Source organism: Saccoglossus kowalevskii, chromosome 13 (assembly GCF_978046115.1).
Source record: "Saccoglossus kowalevskii chromosome 13, keSacKowa6.1, whole genome shotgun sequence".
Taxonomy (NCBI): Eukaryota; Metazoa; Hemichordata; class Enteropneusta; family Harrimaniidae; genus Saccoglossus; species Saccoglossus kowalevskii.
Window position 1 is genome coordinate 25,679,212 of NC_140653.1, and position 19,733 is coordinate 25,698,944.

Here is a 19,733-nt window from a genome sequence, read left to right on the forward strand (position 1 = left end):
TACTGGTATATTTATTGTTTGTCAACTTTCTCTTTCTATAGTATTTTATTTTGTATTAAACATGAAATGTCACATATGTAAAAATACAAATTGATATATATTGTGCAACTTTTAGTGTTTCAGTTTTTGATTTTTCAGTTAAAACACAGGGTATATTCAGTTTTTATACATATCGTATATTATATCACATTTACAGTGCAAAAGTTGATTGGAATTTTTAATTAAACTGTTCATGATTTTATTTATGCAACTATTAACTACATGTATACCTTTTGTTGATTCAATACAAGTTAGAATTTTACACATTTTAGTCATAAAGTGAGGGCAAAATTGAGATGCATTGCCTGACAAAAGGTTGGTTGTCGTTGACATTCATTGTATACTTGATCCTCTAAATATGACATCAAATTACATTTCTTTTACTTAGCAGATGCTAAAAGTGGAAAAATGTAATTTTATGTCAGTAAAAAGTACTGTTATAATAATTAAATGTAACACTCAGGAGTAAGTGTGATACGTCTTTATCAATGATTCTTATATTTAGATTCATTTAGCAAATTTTGCAATTAAAATTTTGTTGCATGGAGATAATCTTGAATTTTGAGACAATTTGTGAATCCGTGATTGTGTGAACTCTATCAAAAAATAAATATTAAATAGCTATTTTACATATTATTTATGTGTGGGCTTTGTCATTTACTTGATAATTTATATCTTATTTTAAAAAGTTTAGTTTTCAAATCCCATCAGTAATTTCACTATTCTGGTCAAACGCCAGTCAACTTATGTCAACTACTGTGGAATAATTTATTTTCGCTGGAATTAATTTTCGCTGAAAAGGCTTTTTGGGCGTTCTGTATGGAATTTATTTTCACTGATTTTTGATGAGTTGAATGTGAAATATAGGAAAAAAAGTATATTCGCTGGATTTTATTTTCACGGAATCATCCCTTCCGCGAAGATAGTGAAAATAAATTCCAAGCGAAAATAAAGTATTGTACAGTAGTGCAACATAAACCTGCACAACTCTTTCCACGTTTTTTTCCCAAACATTTGATCAAGATTGTTGGAAAGTATTTATTGAAATATACATAGAAATGTGCAAAATATTTTCAGGAAAATGATGGTTATTCCAATAGATTACATAAGGCATGGAATTCATCTTGCACTCCTGTATTTCTAGTACATATTCATTAGAGTTGGTTAAAGTGTAACTATTTATAAACTATTGGTTGTTGCAACAATCTAACATGTTTTCTGCATGATATTTGTATGCATTCTTTGTTTTTATTTGTACATCTCAATCTGTGTAGATTAATTATATTCATACATTCAAAACATTGCTGCAAAACTCATTTCTACCATCCATCATTCACTACCAAATCTCTGGCATATATTAGTTTAGAATGTCCTGATGCACATTTGTTTATGAGCCAGAATTGGCAAGTCTTCGCAACTTTTCTAAAATTGCCATTGTGAGTGTAATCGGATTCCTTTTTAATAAACCGGTAACGGTCTCATGCCACTAATCAATTTAAATGCCTTGCAAGAACCAATGAAATTTTTTATAAATATTTTTTTTCTCAGGTGCTCCCTGTTTGAGGGCGTAATCACCTGGGTCAAAGGTGAGACCAACATGTGGTCTTTTGTTCACTACTTAGCGACTGTACCTGTGGGTTCATTCTGTGTGTATTTGGATGTTCTAATCTTGGTGTTTTTCCAGTGATTTCTCTAGGTGCAATCTAAATACAGTAGGTGTGTCTTGTTTACCTGAGATTTGCAAGAGTTTGAGCTGGCCAACATGTTAGTTTTTTTCATATGGTTGATTACTGTCATGTTGATTTCCCATTTTTGAGCCATGTTTTCAACTTTCTTCATCATTTTCATATAGCAATCTCATCATATGTTAACATTGTCGTCTATGAAAATTCAATTAGTGGTATGAGCCCTGAAACGTATAGTCTCAAAACAAGGAACTTGCCGTTAACAATCCAAGTGCGCCACCAACGCCAAACATTAAAATTAATTTTGTTTTTATTGACTTTTTTTTATTATAAATCGCGCCCTCTAGTGAAGAAGTGATTTCATCACACGGGTCAGGCGCCATCCTGCGGTCGCACTTGCCTGGGACTGATGAAAGAGAATGGCAAAAAGTATGCGAGGTGATCGTCGATATCGTGTTGGTCTTGTAGCCACGATTTATAGGAATGTCTATTAATGCGACTTTAGGGAAATAGTTTACGACACTTCACATTTGCTGCCATTTGTTACAAAGTAACTGCGGTTGGGTTCAATATAAATACACTTAATCCCATGAAGAAAAAAAATGCAAGAGATGTTAATTTCTATAGCAACGGACATTTTAGTTTCGCAAGATTTTGTCCTCTACATGAAACTGCAAATGGTCTCGGTAACATATTAGATTACACCACAACTATATACCCTCAGTTTCATATAGGTATGAATGTTTTTAATATAAATATTTAATTTCAAATGACTACCCCAATCAACTTGACAAATCACATCGCCTTAGTTAATGAAGGACAGTATTTGAAATTGCCAGTAAAGGAAATGTGCAATGACTCTACTCAACAGCTGCTTACATAGCATTTGAATGTAACAAAGGTCTTCCAGGGTAAATGTTTTATAACTTTCATAAAGTTGTTTCACAATTGTATGAAACCGATGTGTGTGTATATAGAAAAATATGACAATAAACACAAACTTTAAATAACTTTTTTTTATTGTAAATATATTATAGATAGTAGATATGCAGTGGCATGGATATATTTATTTTGATATGTTAATATAGAGAAATGTTTGAAAGAAAAAAAAAATAGTAGCACAGAATTCAAAAGTGGACAGAATGATACCCTATTTCAGGCCTTACAGTGTATTACCATCGCTTTGTTATACATATTCACTGCATCACATTGAGTTTGATATTTCCCTGGGTCTCGAGTACAATATACATTACAGTCTATACTTGAAATTCAAACCTCCTGCACAACAACTGTGTTGATTTCAGTTTATGAATTTGAGCAAAATGAAAAATAATTTTTGCAACAAGAAATAAACTAATTAAAAACACATTAAATACACATGTATGAAATTATCAACAAATTGAGATTTCTACTATAATCATAAATATTTTATTAAACCACATTTCAAATTGTCTATTAACTTCTGCAAAATTGATAGATTTGTAAATGTCCTGTCTATTTATTCTCTATATCGAGCCCGATTACTTTTTGATTGCAAATCATTTTTGTCCTAGGAGTTCTACATTTACTTTTGTAGTCATGACAGTAGTCAGTGATTGTAACATAGATGATGATGACGACGACAGACAAGTTTCTTATATCCTTGACCTTCATCTACTTGATACAGACAAGGTAAGAAAATGACAGGAAGCAGTTTTGTTTAATATAAAGTCTTAACGGACAACCTTGTACATAGCTAGGTCAGCTAATGGGCTACCTGGTACTTTACTATACACGATTACAAAAATAAATATTAAATGAATTTATTGAAATTTGGTCATCCCATAATTTGATCAAAAGGGCAGCAAGGCGGCATTACGGTTGATGATATGGAATGTGCATGCAGTTAGACGATTTCATTAGGAAGTTCAACATATGCACTGCTCATACTTTTCTAATTTTATTTCAGTTTCTGCTTCATTTTAGGATTAATTCTACCCAGTGACAAAACAAGAATTTAAAAAAAATTAATTAAATTATTATAATTATTATACTAAATAATATTATTTGATAACTTTTGTAAGAAAACTGTACGGGAATGACATTTTGTTATTGGGCCTCCAAAGAATATATTGTATTTTTGATCCGTTTTTAGTTTTCATAAAAAATCATTATGAAAGCACAAATTCCAGAATAAAAATAAGACATTGATAATGACATAGTCCCAGTCTTTTTTCTTATGAGCTAAACATCAGACATTCTAATGAAAAGGGTTGACTTCTGTGTGTAAGGAAAACAATTTCATGCAATTGAAGAAGAAAACAATGACCTATTTACATGTAAATGTGACAGTTTTATTTGGGCCAAGGTTAGTACGATGGTAGATTACATCAATAGAGTGGTGGCGATACAGTTCGTGATGATGGTACGTCAGCAGATATTGTACAAGACAATTTATGTCTTTATCATCAACCTCAATACGAGACACATGATACAAACTGAAGCCATCTTTATTTGTGTGCATCTGGAACAGCATTCGTTTGAACAAAATGACTGGCAGTTAGAACCCATCATATTCAAATGGGCACACCAAATATGTCCATGCATGACCAAACACGAATATGAAACAAATACATATGTATAAGATATATGATGCATGTATAAAGTATAAATGTAATCAGCTCGATTACATCCAGAACTGAAAAAATATTCCAGAAACATATTTTGTTGGCCTTACGCACAGCTTAAAATTTTTGAGAAAACTTTAATTACAAAGTGTATATACAATAATAAATCCCTGTGTGACCATGAGAAATATTAACAAAAAAATAAACAAATATTGAGCATCTTATTCTGAAATTAAACGTGTCATAACTGTCATGTTGATTTGATAAGAATTTACAAATAATTAATCATATATACATAGCTATAGACACTTTTGGCAACCTCTCCCAGTATTCACTGTGCATGGCATTGTGAAACCAAGATGGCAGCCATCACATTTTATACAAGGTTCGGTATTCTTTCCATATTTTGGTGTGTCAAGGCTTTTACAAGAAAAGTAGACAATCATTTACAAAAAACTTCTTTACACTTTGTGATGTTGATCATTATTCTCAGTTCTTTAAAGTTCAGCATTCCTAGAGTTTTAATTCTGGACTGGTCTGCACTGGACTGGACTATCATGTGAAATATTGGATGGTGCAAATACAAAGAAATTGTGATAAATTATAGATGATTTGCTCCCTGGAGATTGCATTTAAGTGAATCCCTACAAATCAATATTGGAACACTATATTCAAAAATGAAATTTGAACACACAATCAAATGGTTGGCCAAGATAATCTTCAACATTTGGACATACAGTATGCTGGAAATTTGTTGCATATATTTCACAGAATTTTTTGCGAAATTTTGGCCATCATAAATTTCACAGAATTGTCCCAAGACCCTCAATATTGCCATGTGCAGTTTTAACACAATGAACAAGATCAACATAAATACAAACAGTATAAATTGTCCTGATTGGATGTCACCAACTCTCGCATCCTAACACTGTTCTATTTCATACACTGGACACTTCTACAACATCAATTCATACTTATTTGGAGTAATTATTAAACTTATCAAACGATCTTACAAGATCACTTAATTATAATAACCAAATGGCAGCCCCAACGGTCTCAGGAGATTTTCCCATGATGCAATATTATGGTATGCAACTTGTAATTTACGGCCTCGGACAAGAAGGCAAGCTGAACATTCCAAATACATTGAGTTCATACATCACGGCAAAACTCATAAATACAGCGTAGATTAATAAAAATATATATCCCAATTTTTTGTCTAATCTCCATTTATTGAGTGCTATGGAAATGAGTAAAATGGAGACGGTAACCAACAACATCAGGGCGGTATACGTCAGTCCAGCACCGTGAATGTAAATGTCGCTTCCGGTTGCTATGACAACAGTTTTAATAAACCATGGTAGTCCCAGACATAACAGAATATCGAATATATTACTTCCTATGGAATTGGATACAGCCATGTCACCATACCCTAACAAAATAAACAGTTACATTGTTGTGTTAGAATTGAAAAACAAAAATTACCTATTACTATTAAGCTGCTTCATTTCTGGATTAACTTCTCAATTTTGCCTAAAAAATGAAGCATTTTATTTTAGGAGTTTGGTTTTAGTGTATAGACATTTCTTGCATGTTCTTGTTCAAACAGGTTTTAGTTTACACACAATTTCAGTATACAGAGAGTTTGGTATCCACAGATTTCCTGTTGACACTTGTTATAGTAATTCAGTTTAGAGAGGTTTATGTTTACACAGAGTTTGGTTCAGACAGGTTTCCAGTTTACAAAGGTTTTGGGTTTACACAAGGTTCAGTTTACAGTTTTCCATTCCAACAGGGTTCAGTTTAGACAGTTTTCTAGTTTATGCAGGTTTTGGGTTTACAGAGGGTTTTGTTTATAAATTTACACTGTTCTGGTTTAACACCGATTTCCAGTTTTGTCATGCGATTCTCTGGACAGGAATAAATGACCAGTAATGTGTCAGATATCACAAGAGTTAACAGACATGAGCAGAACACTTACCATCCTTAGCAACTATTATACTAGCGAGTGCATCTGGTACACTAGTACCAGCAGCTAACAATGTAAGACCCATTATAGTATCTGGTATATTCAAAGTATCACCTACAAATATTAAAATAACAAAAGGAGTGAGTCGTGCACCAATCAATGAATGTCACGGATTGGCTAGCAAATCCTAACAACTAAGCAGTAAACCAATCAGGGAACACCTTGCTTGTTTGGCAAAACAACTTTCACTGCCATATATTGAACTTAATCTATGATGAACAATTTTTCACATTTTTTGCAACTTTTTCAAGTTTTAACGAAAACTTTTGTTACAGCAAGAATACAAAACACTGCTATTAAATTGTGATCAGAGATTTCAAAAACTGATCAACAAATTTTATAGAGGAAGGGAGATTATTTAGATCATGGAAAGTGACAAAAGTAGAAAATGGTGATGAGTGAGCAATCATGTCTCTTTGATCTTATGACTGGAGTTAGGGAGCACTTGGCCCCCTAGATGTCCGGTATTATTTATAGCTAAAAGCTCCATTTCCAAACCAGGGTCAAACCCAGACAATTAGCAATTAAGTTTTATCAAATGCTCAACTATTGGATATAAAGGATGCAAAATGTTGGCGATACACTAACCTATTACTGTGACCATCCAAACCAGAATATATGAAAAGACGGCAATCCACAGCGTAGACATCATAAACGTGAAAATATACCACCTCTTCCAATTTTCGCTACGACAATCCGGGACAGTAGTATATAGAACGGCATTAATTGGGATGGTAATTATCCAAAGTAGTTTCTTCCAATTTTTGTCTGGAATATTCAGCGGTGAATTAGTCTCATTTTCTTCTATACACACCTCATCTTCAGAGATACGAAAAAAAATATTATTTTTGAGGATTACTAGAAGTGGCTAATTCGTAAAAATGTGAAAAAAGTCAAAGCACTACTGTATTTTCACTATTAGTACATAAACACAATTGTTCATTTACATGCACTATTGAAGATGCACAATAGAGCACGTACATGTACTATTTTGTCAAGTGAAAGGTTTCATCAAATAAAAAAAAGTACCTGAAGTTGATTTTGAATTGAAAATTGATCAAAATGCATCCAACTGAAGTATATCCCAAACCTAGTTCAGTTACGTAAATATTTTTTTGAATTTTTCTCTAGCCATACGCAAGAAATAGCTAGACAAAATTTCCCAATATTCAGTGCCAACATGTTTCAGCCATGTTACTTCTTCAACAACAATCTTGTGTTTTTTTTTGTAGAGGCCACTTTTGTATCATGGTATTCAGTTTTGAGAACCGTCAGTTGCAAAAAATTGGACCATTTTCTGTGTTCAATACTACCCTAAATCTAAAATTACCTTGCAACAATGTATGACTGAGTCAATCAGGTCACTGAAGCTCATTTGCAGAGAATGACTTACAATTACTCATATGCACTCTCAAACTAACTTCTAATCAATAGAAAATTTATTTGATTTTTAATTTAAGTATTGTTTTAATAAATAACTTTGACATGACACACTCCTCGCAATTAATGAACTCTGCTTTCAAACAGATAATTCCATAATCATGAAATTGGACTCCAGAGGGCAGTATTCATTAACACAAACTTCTTTATTGGCTACAGGTCACATGCCACTTATCAACCAATGCAGGAACCAATGACATTTTTAAAAATTGTTTTTTCCTCAGGTGCTCCTTGTTTGAGGGCGTGATCACCTGGGTCAAAGGTTAGATTAACATGTGGTCTTTTGTTTACTACTTAGAGGCTGTGTACCTGTGGGTTTATTGTGTGAATTTGGATGTTCTAATTTTGGTGTTTTTCCACCGATTTCTCTTGGTGCAATCCAAATACAGTAGGTGTTTACCCGAGATTTGCAAGAGTTTGAGCTGGCCAACATCTTATTTTTTTTCATGTGGTTGATTACTGGCATGTTGATTTTTCATTTTTGAGCCTTGTTTTTAATTTTTGTTTCAATTAGTGGCATGAGCCCTACACTGAGCCTCTCCACACAATAAAGATGGCCATACATTGATCTTTATGTTTTAAATTCAACAAACCTTTCTTTTCTAAATCAGATGGACTTTTTGCTTGGAGGCTTTCATAGTCGTTCTCCTTAGTAATAACACCATTTGCAGTGGAGATGGATTCTTTTTTCTCCGATTCTTCCACAATCTCAAACTTAAGAGTGTTCATATTTTCCTCCATCATTTCAATCTCTTCCAATCCTATATCCCTACGATTGGAAGGCGTGGCTAAGGAATCAAAAACTAGGGGGCTCTTTTCCTCCGTTGACACTCTATTGTATAGCATACATGTATGTTTATTCCACAGGGTCACTCGACTGATAATTACACTACTTATACGCTGGTTGAAAAACATCAAAAGTATATACAGTGCATATAAAATCAAAAGAAATACAGTCTCATACCTGATAAAACAAATAAGAAAAGAAAAAAACATACATATTATAAATAAATATAGTATTTAGAAGATAAAGGTACATGTATACAAGGGTGTGTTGAATTGAACAAGTCGCGGGAATTGCGATATGACCACAAAATTGAAAACTAACATTTGTAGAGTGTGTGAATAAACTGATTTTTGTTCATTTCAGTTCTTGCTTATTCGCAAAGCGTGTATATATAATTTTTTGTATTTTATTTGTTAATTTGGAACTTAATGGATATAAATTTCCCCATTAGCTACAGGTATTTTTAATAAATAAGAGAAAAAATATGCAATTTCTGTTTAACGAGAACTACTCTGAGCCTGCTTTGCATATTTCAAGGGAATCATTATGAGATTTGTTGGTATTAAAAAAGGCACAAGATTGAAAATTGGTTGAAATCTGGGCTTTCCAAGGTTTTAACCTGACTTTTGGTGTAAAGCAGCAAAACCAAGCTAAGTAGTTATTTATAAATGATGCTTTACTCTTTAAGAACGTTCTCGTCACTTTTCACAAAATAAACCTGCTTTAATTTTCTTTCATATTATTTTTTTTCAAATCCGTTTTCCCCGTGAAAAATTTTCAGGAAAAAATTAAAGAAAAATATTTGAACAAAACTGACAAAAAAAAAAGAAAAATGAAAAATGTTGCATCAAAAACAATGGGAAACATTTTTGCATTTAAAAGATTATTAAATATAAAGAAATTAAAAACCCTATTTTTCAAGGTTAGATTTGTAGTATACGTACCACTGAATGATTTCATCTGCCATGACAACAACCAATGCTAAAATACTGATTATATAACAAATTGAGTCTCTGAATAATGGCCACCAACTCAAGTTTATTACCTGTAATGAACAAATCATGCATATCATATTAATCCAGTGAGCACACCTTGCATTACTATTACTAACATATTCCTACCACCTGGTTTTTTCTGAAACCAATTTTTTTTTTTTATAAATTTTTCTCTAGCATATTAATGTAAATTGTTTTTAATTGATAAGAATTTTCATAATTTGATCAATCAAATGCATTTGTGGTGATAAAATTTCATTTTAATTCAAGAAATTATGGTTTAACTTTTAGAGTGCCAAAGTCAACCTTTCACAAAATAAAACCTACATAATTTTTTTTTCATCATTTTAAAAAACTTTTGATCAAGATCAGTAGCCAAAAGAAAATTATGTCATTTTGATCCAAAATTACAATCAAAGACATAAAATTGGGCACAATATTGAATCCACATCTGGGAAAAATTATGACACTACAAGCAACAAAATTTCCAAGAAAATTTAAAGGGATTATGGAAGAGATAAAGCTGTGGCCGCCATAAGGTTTTACAGCAGTGCAACATGCTGACGATATATAATAATCTCCATTACACATGGTTAGTCATATATACTGTATATTTATTCATTTATAAAATTCATACGCAACAACATGATTGGATCGTCATCACACACAAATGATAAAGGTAGAAAAGCCAAGATATCAAAACAAAGAAGCAGCCTCTCGGCTGAAATAGCTTCGCTGTTAGCAATGCAAATTTCAATGTACTTTTTACCAAAAATGACAAAAATATTCATAAAATTAGGTCCACATGTACGTACCTATATATATATATAATTTTTATTCTTCAAAAAACATCTGTAGGAGATCATATATATATCAAAGCAATCAGACTTGCAGTTTTCAACAAGTCGAAAATATAACTTTTTAACAAAAATTACAAAATTATTCATCAAAATTAGAGTCAGAAGTATAAAAAGTTGACACGAACGACATACACCGGTCGTCAACAGATAGTCAACAGCGGAGCTAATACATTGATGGTTGTTTCAATTAATGATCACAGATCGGGTTATTTCAAATAGCACTCGAGCAAATAACGGATGATAATAAATTTTTCAGACCATCTGTTTTCACAGAAATATAAAAACACATTCGACAATGAAGATGACGATGAAGATTTTGACTGACTGTATTTTTTAACCACGTAAATTCTGGTGGTACGTAAGTTAATATTGTAATGAAAACTGCATGTAATTTGTTACCATTTCTGTTTCAACATTGTAAAAGTCAATGACAACACAACTATTTCCCCCCAAAGACATACATGTAATATCCTCTTAATCTATCACATGGTGAACTAAAATTGTCATTTTGCACTGTTTTCTGAGGGGGGGGGGGGGCTTGGGTAAGCGCCAACCCCTAGAAAATCATGATTTTCTGAGTTGAGGACAGTGGGCGCTAATGCCGGGGAGTACGGTAAAAGACATAACACCATGTCCTCATTGTGATGTTTGATGGACATGAAAATTATTTTTCATGAGTGATGCAGTGTGTCCTCCGGTCGCCTTTTCAGGAGCAAAGTGAATGAAAATAACTTCCATATTCCACAAAGATCAGAACATATTCATCAGGATTAATACAATACATGCAGTATTTTTTTGAAAATCAAAACAAGCTATAACCTTTGGAGCTTCCCTGCTTCGTTTTCAAAAAATGTTCCAATTTCGAAACCGACTAATGGCGGTATAACTAAAAACTTGTTTACCAGTATTCGAGACGCAGGATGACTTCATATACAGTATTGTACTGTGGAATACTTTATTTTAGCTGGAATTAATTTTCATTGAAAAGGCTTTTTTGGGAGTTTTGTTTGGAATTTATTTTCACTGTTTTTGATGAGTTTAATGTGAAATATAGGAAAAAAAGTATATTCGCTGGATTTTATTTTCATGGAATCATCCCTTCAGCAAAAATAGCGAAAATAAATTCCAAGCGAAAATAAAGTATTCTACAGTATGTTAGCATCAATATCAAAGAATAAATGTGGCTCTAAATGCGCCTACATCTTGACAAGAGTCCAGAAAGTGTCATTGCTGGTTTTGATTCATAATCTTTATTGGTTTTTGATGCATTCAAAAGTTACATGATATGATTTTAATGGTTGATCTGTATAGAAACAGCAGTTTGTTTTGTTGCTAAATTTCTGAAGAAAACCGAATTTTGTGGGATTGTGATTAAATTAAATTATTTCATACACTTGTTTGTGTAAAAATGCAACTATGGAGGTTTTATTATTATTTAAATATGTATAACCATAACATTCTGCACAGTGGCAATTCAAGTTATGCATGACATTCCTAGAAAACAAATCTTTGAAAGAAACTATTTTATCTCATATTTATGGAGTCAATACCAATATTATTGAGCATGTTTGTGACTACAATATTGTAGTACAAATGTGAAAACCGTCCGTCCGTCCGTAATTTCTTGAATATTATGAAATGAATATACTATGATGCAGTCACAGCACATCACTTCGCTTCGCTTATCATGTCAATGAATCATGAAACAAGACTGTATTTTCCTCTTATATTATAAATTTTCAATATTACAATTTCGATGTTTAACAAATTTAGGTGTAGAAAATTGATTCAAAAAGGTAACCGGTACAGTGTAATAAATTTGACTGAAATCTGAAATGAGATAATTAATATGCAAATTAGCTACTTTATATGCACATACATGACCCTAAAATTATGTACTAAATTTGATCAAAATCTGCTCAGACGTTTTTGAGATTTGGCTACACAGAAACACATAGACCTAACATTGTGTACTTTGCACACTCAGAAGCTCAAAATTGGGTAATTCAAACACATACTAACTTACTTCTTGTATTGAAAAATGGGAAAAGTTAAGAACAAATTTTCACAAGTTTTTTTCACACTTCTGGATACTAAAAATACATACTAACTCTGATTTATCAACCACAGAGAAATTAATGCAATACTCTTAATGCAAGGATGAAATATTATCAGTGCTGTAACCTAGAAGATGAAAAAGACAAAAAACTAAAAGTAATTACCGTGCCTGCAAGAAGCCCACATAATGCTATAATACAGAGAAGATTGAAAACAGCAGAACCAACAATAGTACCGATGCCAACATCGTCTTCTGTGATAAAAACTCCTGGAAAATACAAATCAATGAATCATTATAAACATTTAACTTACAAAATGTAATTGTGGTGAAATATTTGAGCATACCATACATAAAATTTCATATTAAGCAATTATTTTTTTTTCTTTTGTGATACAAACAAAATATATTTTTTTCAAAGGTAAATAAGGTTTGGGGGGTAATGATATGTAATGAAGCCTCATTCCATGAGAGTTCCTTGTCATTTTTGCCAGCCAATATTCAGAATGGCAGAATTCCCATTATAAACCTGTATTTATTGTTAGCAAAATCCAAATAGAAATACATTTGGTGCATTTCCAAGGTTAATAAAACTCAAGTCAAGTGTGGGGACAGGTTTCCATAGGAAGTTGAACATGAAGTCATGTGTTTTTGTCTATGACCTATGACGTGATACCAGACTGCAATATCGATTGGTTGATTTGTTGTTACAAGAACGCTGAATGATGGATCAATCTATGCCCGATCATTTCACTTAACTGAAATTAAATACAACTTTCCCTAACACAATCACACAGGTTCATAGGATGTTGGGCTTTAGTGAAGCCATGTGAATCAGATGATGGTTTCTTGTTTGCATTAATTAAACTTGTTGTGAATAACATCACATTAACCTTTTCACCACCATAATTCGTCACCCAAATTTTCTGCACTTTTTTTCTTATATTCTTCAATAATTCTGGAAATGAACCTTAATTTTGGAGCCAGCAGAAAAAAGTTGAGTAAAGTTTCAGTTTTCACTCAAACTTTTTGGCTATTTTTGTTCCAATCTTCTGATGGAAAGTGCAGACTATAAATGGGACTATTTTGTGAATTTGTGATAAGAAGGAACTCGAGTGAAAAGGTCAAGCCATAATATATAATATAAAAATAACTGAACATACCCATGTAAACATTTCAAGAAAAAAGTCACTAGAAAAATTCTAAACTCAATTGCGATAATTTAATACATTTATTATGTGTTTTTCATGTGATTTTGTAATCAGTGGTGTCATTTGTATACACCTTTTTTTGCATATACATTTTCAAGTCTGTATAACATGCACCATTTAATATGTTATACAAATATGATTGAACCAATAAAGAATTGACCTTTGACCTAAATGTGCACTTTTTAAAAAAAAATCAAATTCTCTTATCAATATGCCAGCTATTAGGTGAAAATGAACTATAGAGGGACATACTAGTACATTGTTTCCAGAATCTGGCCAGTTGACCTAATTTATAGAGGTGATCTTTTTTCATCATCGATTGAAGGGCAGAGAAAGTATTGGGTTTTTACTGGTAGTTTTGAGATATTCCTGGATGAAGCTGTGTACTCTATTCTACACTACCTGGGATATTTTTTTTAGACTAGTCAGTTGCTCTCAATTTGTTATCTGGGACAGATATTTTTGTCTCAATGTGTCCCCTAGCCCTCTTTCTTGTGGTCCACCTTTGAATGGCAAAGTCAACTATTGTCAATTTTTCATTATTTTTTCAAAATTTGTGAAAAAGTCATGTAGCCAATGAGAAGTTAAACTGAAATAGCTCCGCCGTCCTACAAGAACATTATGGTAGCCAAATCAAGTAATGCAGTATAGTTTTGTTCTGGCTGTTAAGAACAAGAATTTAACGTCATCATACAAACTAAGTAATCGCGCTAGAAGAAGTCGAAAATATCATTTTTTACCAAAAATGTTTGCAAAAAATTAATGATATCGTCACGAAATGAAGGAGTCTGATAGAGGTCCACCCAAGGTACATACGCATATTATCAAAGTAATAGAGCTGGAAGTTTTCAAGAAAAAGTTGAAAAAGAAATTGTTGATTGCAATAGACAGGCGACCGATAATCATCTATATGAACAGCGCAGCCCTGTCATCTTTACAAATACATAGAAATTTGCAAAATATTGTACCAAAGTTATGGCGAAAAAAAAAATATGGGAATGGTTTTAACCCATGTGAATCCTGTAATGAAAGTAAGATATCATATATCAAAGAGCAAGTTTAAGGTCTGTTCAACTATTCAAAACAGTTAGACTGCTCCTGCTACTTTAGATGCTGTAGGCAATGATTTTAACTATTCATAATTCAACAAAAGATAAGTTTTGAGTTTCCAATGTTACTGAACGAGTTAATTTCAGCGATTTTAAGCTGGCTTTCTAAAGAGATTGTGATTCTACTCATCTATCACTCGCACAAATCAAACCCAGATAAATATAATTATTATTCTCCAAATCAATTTTGAAGAGATTTTAATTATAATGATAATTTTAATAAGTAGCTTCCCTTATCATTTGCATTCCCTTGTTCAAGAAAACCATCCTAAGATTCTCTGGCATTTGAAAAAGAAAAGCCTGAAAAGAGTGGTTTTAATAGTTTTAATATAGATATCCTCAAGAATGAAAATATTTGCTTATTAGAAATAATAATTCTTCATTTGTCTATTTCCTCGTCACTTTGTGATCAGGACTTAGATTTGTTCTATCCCACCCTCCCACTTGATCACTATCACACTCACCAATCACTGACGTAAAGAGCTCAGGAGCCGAACTTCCTACGGCCATGAAGGTGGCACCTGCTACATCGCTTTGTAAATTAAGTTCTAAAAATGGAAAAATAATAATTATATCTTCTAATATGAATGAATGTATAATGAGGTCCGAAATGTTACAAAAAATGTAGGATGACCTTTTTTTTCGTATTTCTTTTACAATAATTTGTCCTCTTAAAAAAAACATGACATGTATTTTACAGCCAAAGCTGTGCTGACTATTTTCTCTCAACAAACAAGTCTGAAATTAACAGTATCCTGATGAAAAATTTTAAGTACTATCTCGTTCCATTTGTTTAGAGTTTATCGCCACAGTATTAAAAATACATGATGATCTGGTTCAGAACCGAAATTCTGCCTGCTGACCAGAAACAAATTAAAGTTTTAAAGGCGTGTACTCTAACACCACCCTCATATTTCAATGGCAGCTTATACATGTATGCTTAACGGTCAGAATTTGATTTATTTTCAGTCAGGATATAACTTAAGGGGTTTAATTTCATGGAATATACATAAACATGGAAATACCTCCACTATAGCGGGAAACGACTATTTTGAATAGAAAATTAAGTTGAAATTTTGAACAGGATGATTTTTTCAAACAATCCAAGGTGGGCAAAATTAAAAATTTTGGTGAACAATTTAATGTATTATGAAAATCTGCTAAATAATTAGGGGATCAGATTTTTAGAGTACTAGGCAAATGTTCATGAAATCAAAAGTTAATCTATCGGCCCTATAGCAGGATGCCCTCAAGGTCACACATCCTGGTACTTTCTGGGGGTACAAATTCACTATCAATGAAAATTTGATTAACAATTATGACTAACAGGGTAGCAATAAGAAGATCATACATGTACACGAGGCCTATTGACACAATGCGTTTCGAGAATGCGATCTAAACTACGGTATTCAATGACTTACTCTCACTAATGCTCTCTAGGGAAGAGACGAAATAATCATCGCAGACAATGGCTAGTGCGATGAACATGTACAAGGAGATTAAGAAATGGAGAAGCACGCCACCATGCTGACGCTGCTCACGAGAAAATAGGTCGGCTGGAAACTGATCAATTGCTGGAGGAGTGCAGTTTGGCAGGTTAACATCATTCAACAATACAGCTGTAAATGTCACATTATCTGAAAATAAAGAGAATTTAGACACTGATTAGTGAAAAATATATATACTGTAAAGGGGGTAATTATTCACTGGGTTTTAATTTAGCTTATTTCGCTGACTGGAAAATGCGCTAAATTAAAACCCAGTGAATATATAAAATTTAGCATAGAACACATTATCTAAATGATAAAAGTGTGAATTTAAAACCCACTGAATATGCCTGAAATGGTAAATCAGTGAAATTTAAACCCAGTGAAAATTAGTCATTTTACAGTACTAAGTAAATCCCATAAAGAATTTTATTTTGTATAGAACTTATTTGGCCCTGTATCCTCTGGAGCAAGCATCCAAGCATTTTGACCACTTGACCACCATTGCCAGTGAAAACAGTAATAAACAGTCAGAAAACTGTACTTGTTGACTTTCTCGAACAGTGCAACAAGAGGGTAATCTTACATGTGCAACGTATATTAATTTGGCTGTTCAGCATTGCCTCAAAAGTTGAGTCTGTGCTGTTTTCTGGACTTCAGATGTTATCTGTTCCTGGACCTGCCTTCCACAGCAGCTCACACAGAGCCCATAGGATATACATGGTTGGGTGGTACATTTCAAAGCAACGTAGAACCCAAGAATAGGTAAGATATTGGTAGCCAACTTGAATATTTACTTGCCCAGGTTTATACAAAATCAAAATATCACAAATACACAAGATTTTGTGTAATTCGGGTCAGTCTGTGGTCGCGTTGCAGTTTACACAATTTTATACTTTTACATAATTTATGAAATGACATCATCGTGGATACATTAACCTATCCACAACATATATTCATGTGTAATTTGTAAATAAGTTGTCTGCAGCCATCTGGTTTATAGCAAAAGATTAATTATTGTTATGGTAATTAGGGTCAATCGACGTCCACACACAGGCGGCATTGAGCAATCAGAGTTTGTTTCAATTCAGTTCGGTTCATGCGTTCCTGTACCGGTCGAACACTTTCTTATCACTGTATTTTAGTAGAGTCATTTTGGAAATAAATAGTATACAGGTTGCACATTGCATCGTTATAAAAAAAACCTAACCGTGTCTGTATTTCTTTGATGCTATTGACAAGTTTGGAGCGGTATTATGCCCGTGATTGTGCCCAGTCAGTAATTATACCCTTGATAATTACACTTCATTTTATGCATACATATAACTGTTACCCAACAACAATTTTCTATATTTTGGATGAAGTAGCCAGGTAATTATACCATACTATCATTCTGATTGATCATTAATTATAATTATTAATTTAAAAATAAACTAAAATGAAATGAAGTACTTTAAGAAATACCTGAATAAATGTTACTGTGACCTACATTAATTACAAACAACATTTTAAAGTTAAAACGTATCTAAAAGCATTTAAATTTTGAATAACCTAATTGGCCACAAATCTGAAAGTTTATGTCATTTAGCGATTTTACTGACCAAAATCAGACATATTTCACTATTTATCAAGCTAGTTATCATTGTATTCAGTACAATAAAGGTAGTTAGTTTTAAATTATTCTACAGATACTGCTTGCTAGTCACAACTAACCTAAGAAGTGAACCTTAAGACTAGATGCTGTCTAATAACGCGAGACGTTTAAAATTCTATGAATATTAGACTAGTGAATCAGTCCAAGGGCTGTGGGCGAGCCTTACGTAGAGGTCAGTCTGCTGTCTGGGTATGCAAGATCCCATGGTAATGTACTGAAGTCCCATGCCAATCAGTAATGACATAGAATTCTGTGCCACGTACATATTTACATAGTGATTCACCAGGCTATTCTAGAGTGCACTAGGATGAACATTCTGGATTCCAGGCTAATTGAACCAAGGAACATATTAAGTAAAATAATGTAATGGACCAGACCTAATTATTCACTGGGTTTTATATCGATTTATTTTGCAGATAGCTAACCGCATTGGATTAAAACTGATATTCAAATTAAATACAACACATCGTTTCTTCCACAAATCAGTGAATTAAAAACTAAGTGAATATCTCTGCATTGCAACCTCAAATCCGCAAAAATTAAACGCAGAAAATATTTCCGTCTCTCTAATTAGTGACACTACCCTGTATATAATTTCATAATAGAAGATTTAAAACACTATAGAGGAAACAACTCCATTCCTATTCTTAATTCAAAAAATGAGTCATTAGTTTTATTTCACATTGGTTTTGGGATATGGTCCATATTAAATCGTCAACATAATATCAAGATCACACCAAAGCTCACAATCACAATTAAATCTACAGAAATGTTTGGACATTTTTCATTAAAAATACCGATACATAATCAAATACCATAACTAAGTTGCAATTGTGAGACAATGTCAAAGACTTCAAACAAAATGATTATTACTGTACTGACAATACAAATTTAAAAGTTTACGATGAGTATTTTTAATAGGTAATTGGTCAAGAACTGCAAGTCACATACATGCAGCCACTGAAAGAATAATTAATATACATTCAATGATTGTTTTGCAAAGGTGTCACATGGATATTTATCAAGCCACATATTGAAGGGATATTTTATTCCAACATGTGCTACTGATCTATAATGAGATACTTTTCAGTGATACAGGAGTGCTGTATTAGTTGTCAACTGTCAACTCAGGTGGCCACATGTACATTGTTGCCTAATGCAAACAAGAGAGGTAAATTTAATGTAATACAACAATATTGGGTTTTTAAAAATTGCGAAACGTGCGTACCTAGTTATTGCTATTCACAGAATACTTAGAAACTATAGATGAATTAATCTACTTAAAACACTTGCATGATTCAGAGGTTTCAGAGATGAAGCAATAAATAGAGTATGTTAACTTTATAAATCATCAACAGGATTAAATACTTTAATTTTTCAATAAACAAGAAATGATATTATTGACTAATAAACACCAGTCGACCAAATGAAATCAAATATATTGCATTTTTTGTACTACTAGTAGAGTAAATATGGCACAGACAAACTTGTGTATATTTGTCCAGAAAAGAATGAGATACTGGTGCAATGAAAACGCGTACATCTGTCACTGTAACGCTACAAGTTACAGCGTGCCGTAATTTTGCGGTATTTTCATCCTACCATATTAGGAAATGCCAATTCCAAATAGGGAATGATTAGGCGCGTACGCTTCCTCTAATAATATAAACAAACATGGCTGACCTGACGCAACACAAAGAAGTTTGCTGATTCTGTTCTAAACTTTTTGGATTTCTGCATTCCCATGATGTATCCTTGGAAGGAAAAAATGTATT

General features: G+C 32.6%; 1 protein-coding gene across 1 annotated transcript in view; it reads right to left on the reverse strand.

Moving 5' to 3' along the window:
* Nucleotides 1–4,035: 4,035 nt before the first annotated feature.
* LOC100368596 (sodium/potassium/calcium exchanger 5-like) overlaps nt 4,036–19,733 on the reverse strand; it is a 45,071-nt gene continuing 29,373 nt past the window's right edge. The window contains exons 2-9 of the mRNA XM_006821810.3: nt 16,239–16,454; nt 15,282–15,365; nt 12,664–12,767; nt 9,531–9,631; nt 8,393–8,763; nt 6,948–7,178; nt 6,312–6,413; nt 4,036–5,762 (exon numbers count right to left, since the gene is read on the reverse strand). Of these exons, the coding sequence (XP_006821873.1) occupies nt 5,434–5,762; nt 6,312–6,413; nt 6,948–7,178; nt 8,393–8,763; nt 9,531–9,631; nt 12,664–12,767; nt 15,282–15,365; nt 16,239–16,454 (1,538 nt within the window). The 3' untranslated portion in view covers nt 4,036–5,433. The remainder of the gene's footprint in view (nt 5,763–6,311; nt 6,414–6,947; nt 7,179–8,392; nt 8,764–9,530; nt 9,632–12,663; nt 12,768–15,281; nt 15,366–16,238; nt 16,455–19,733) is intronic.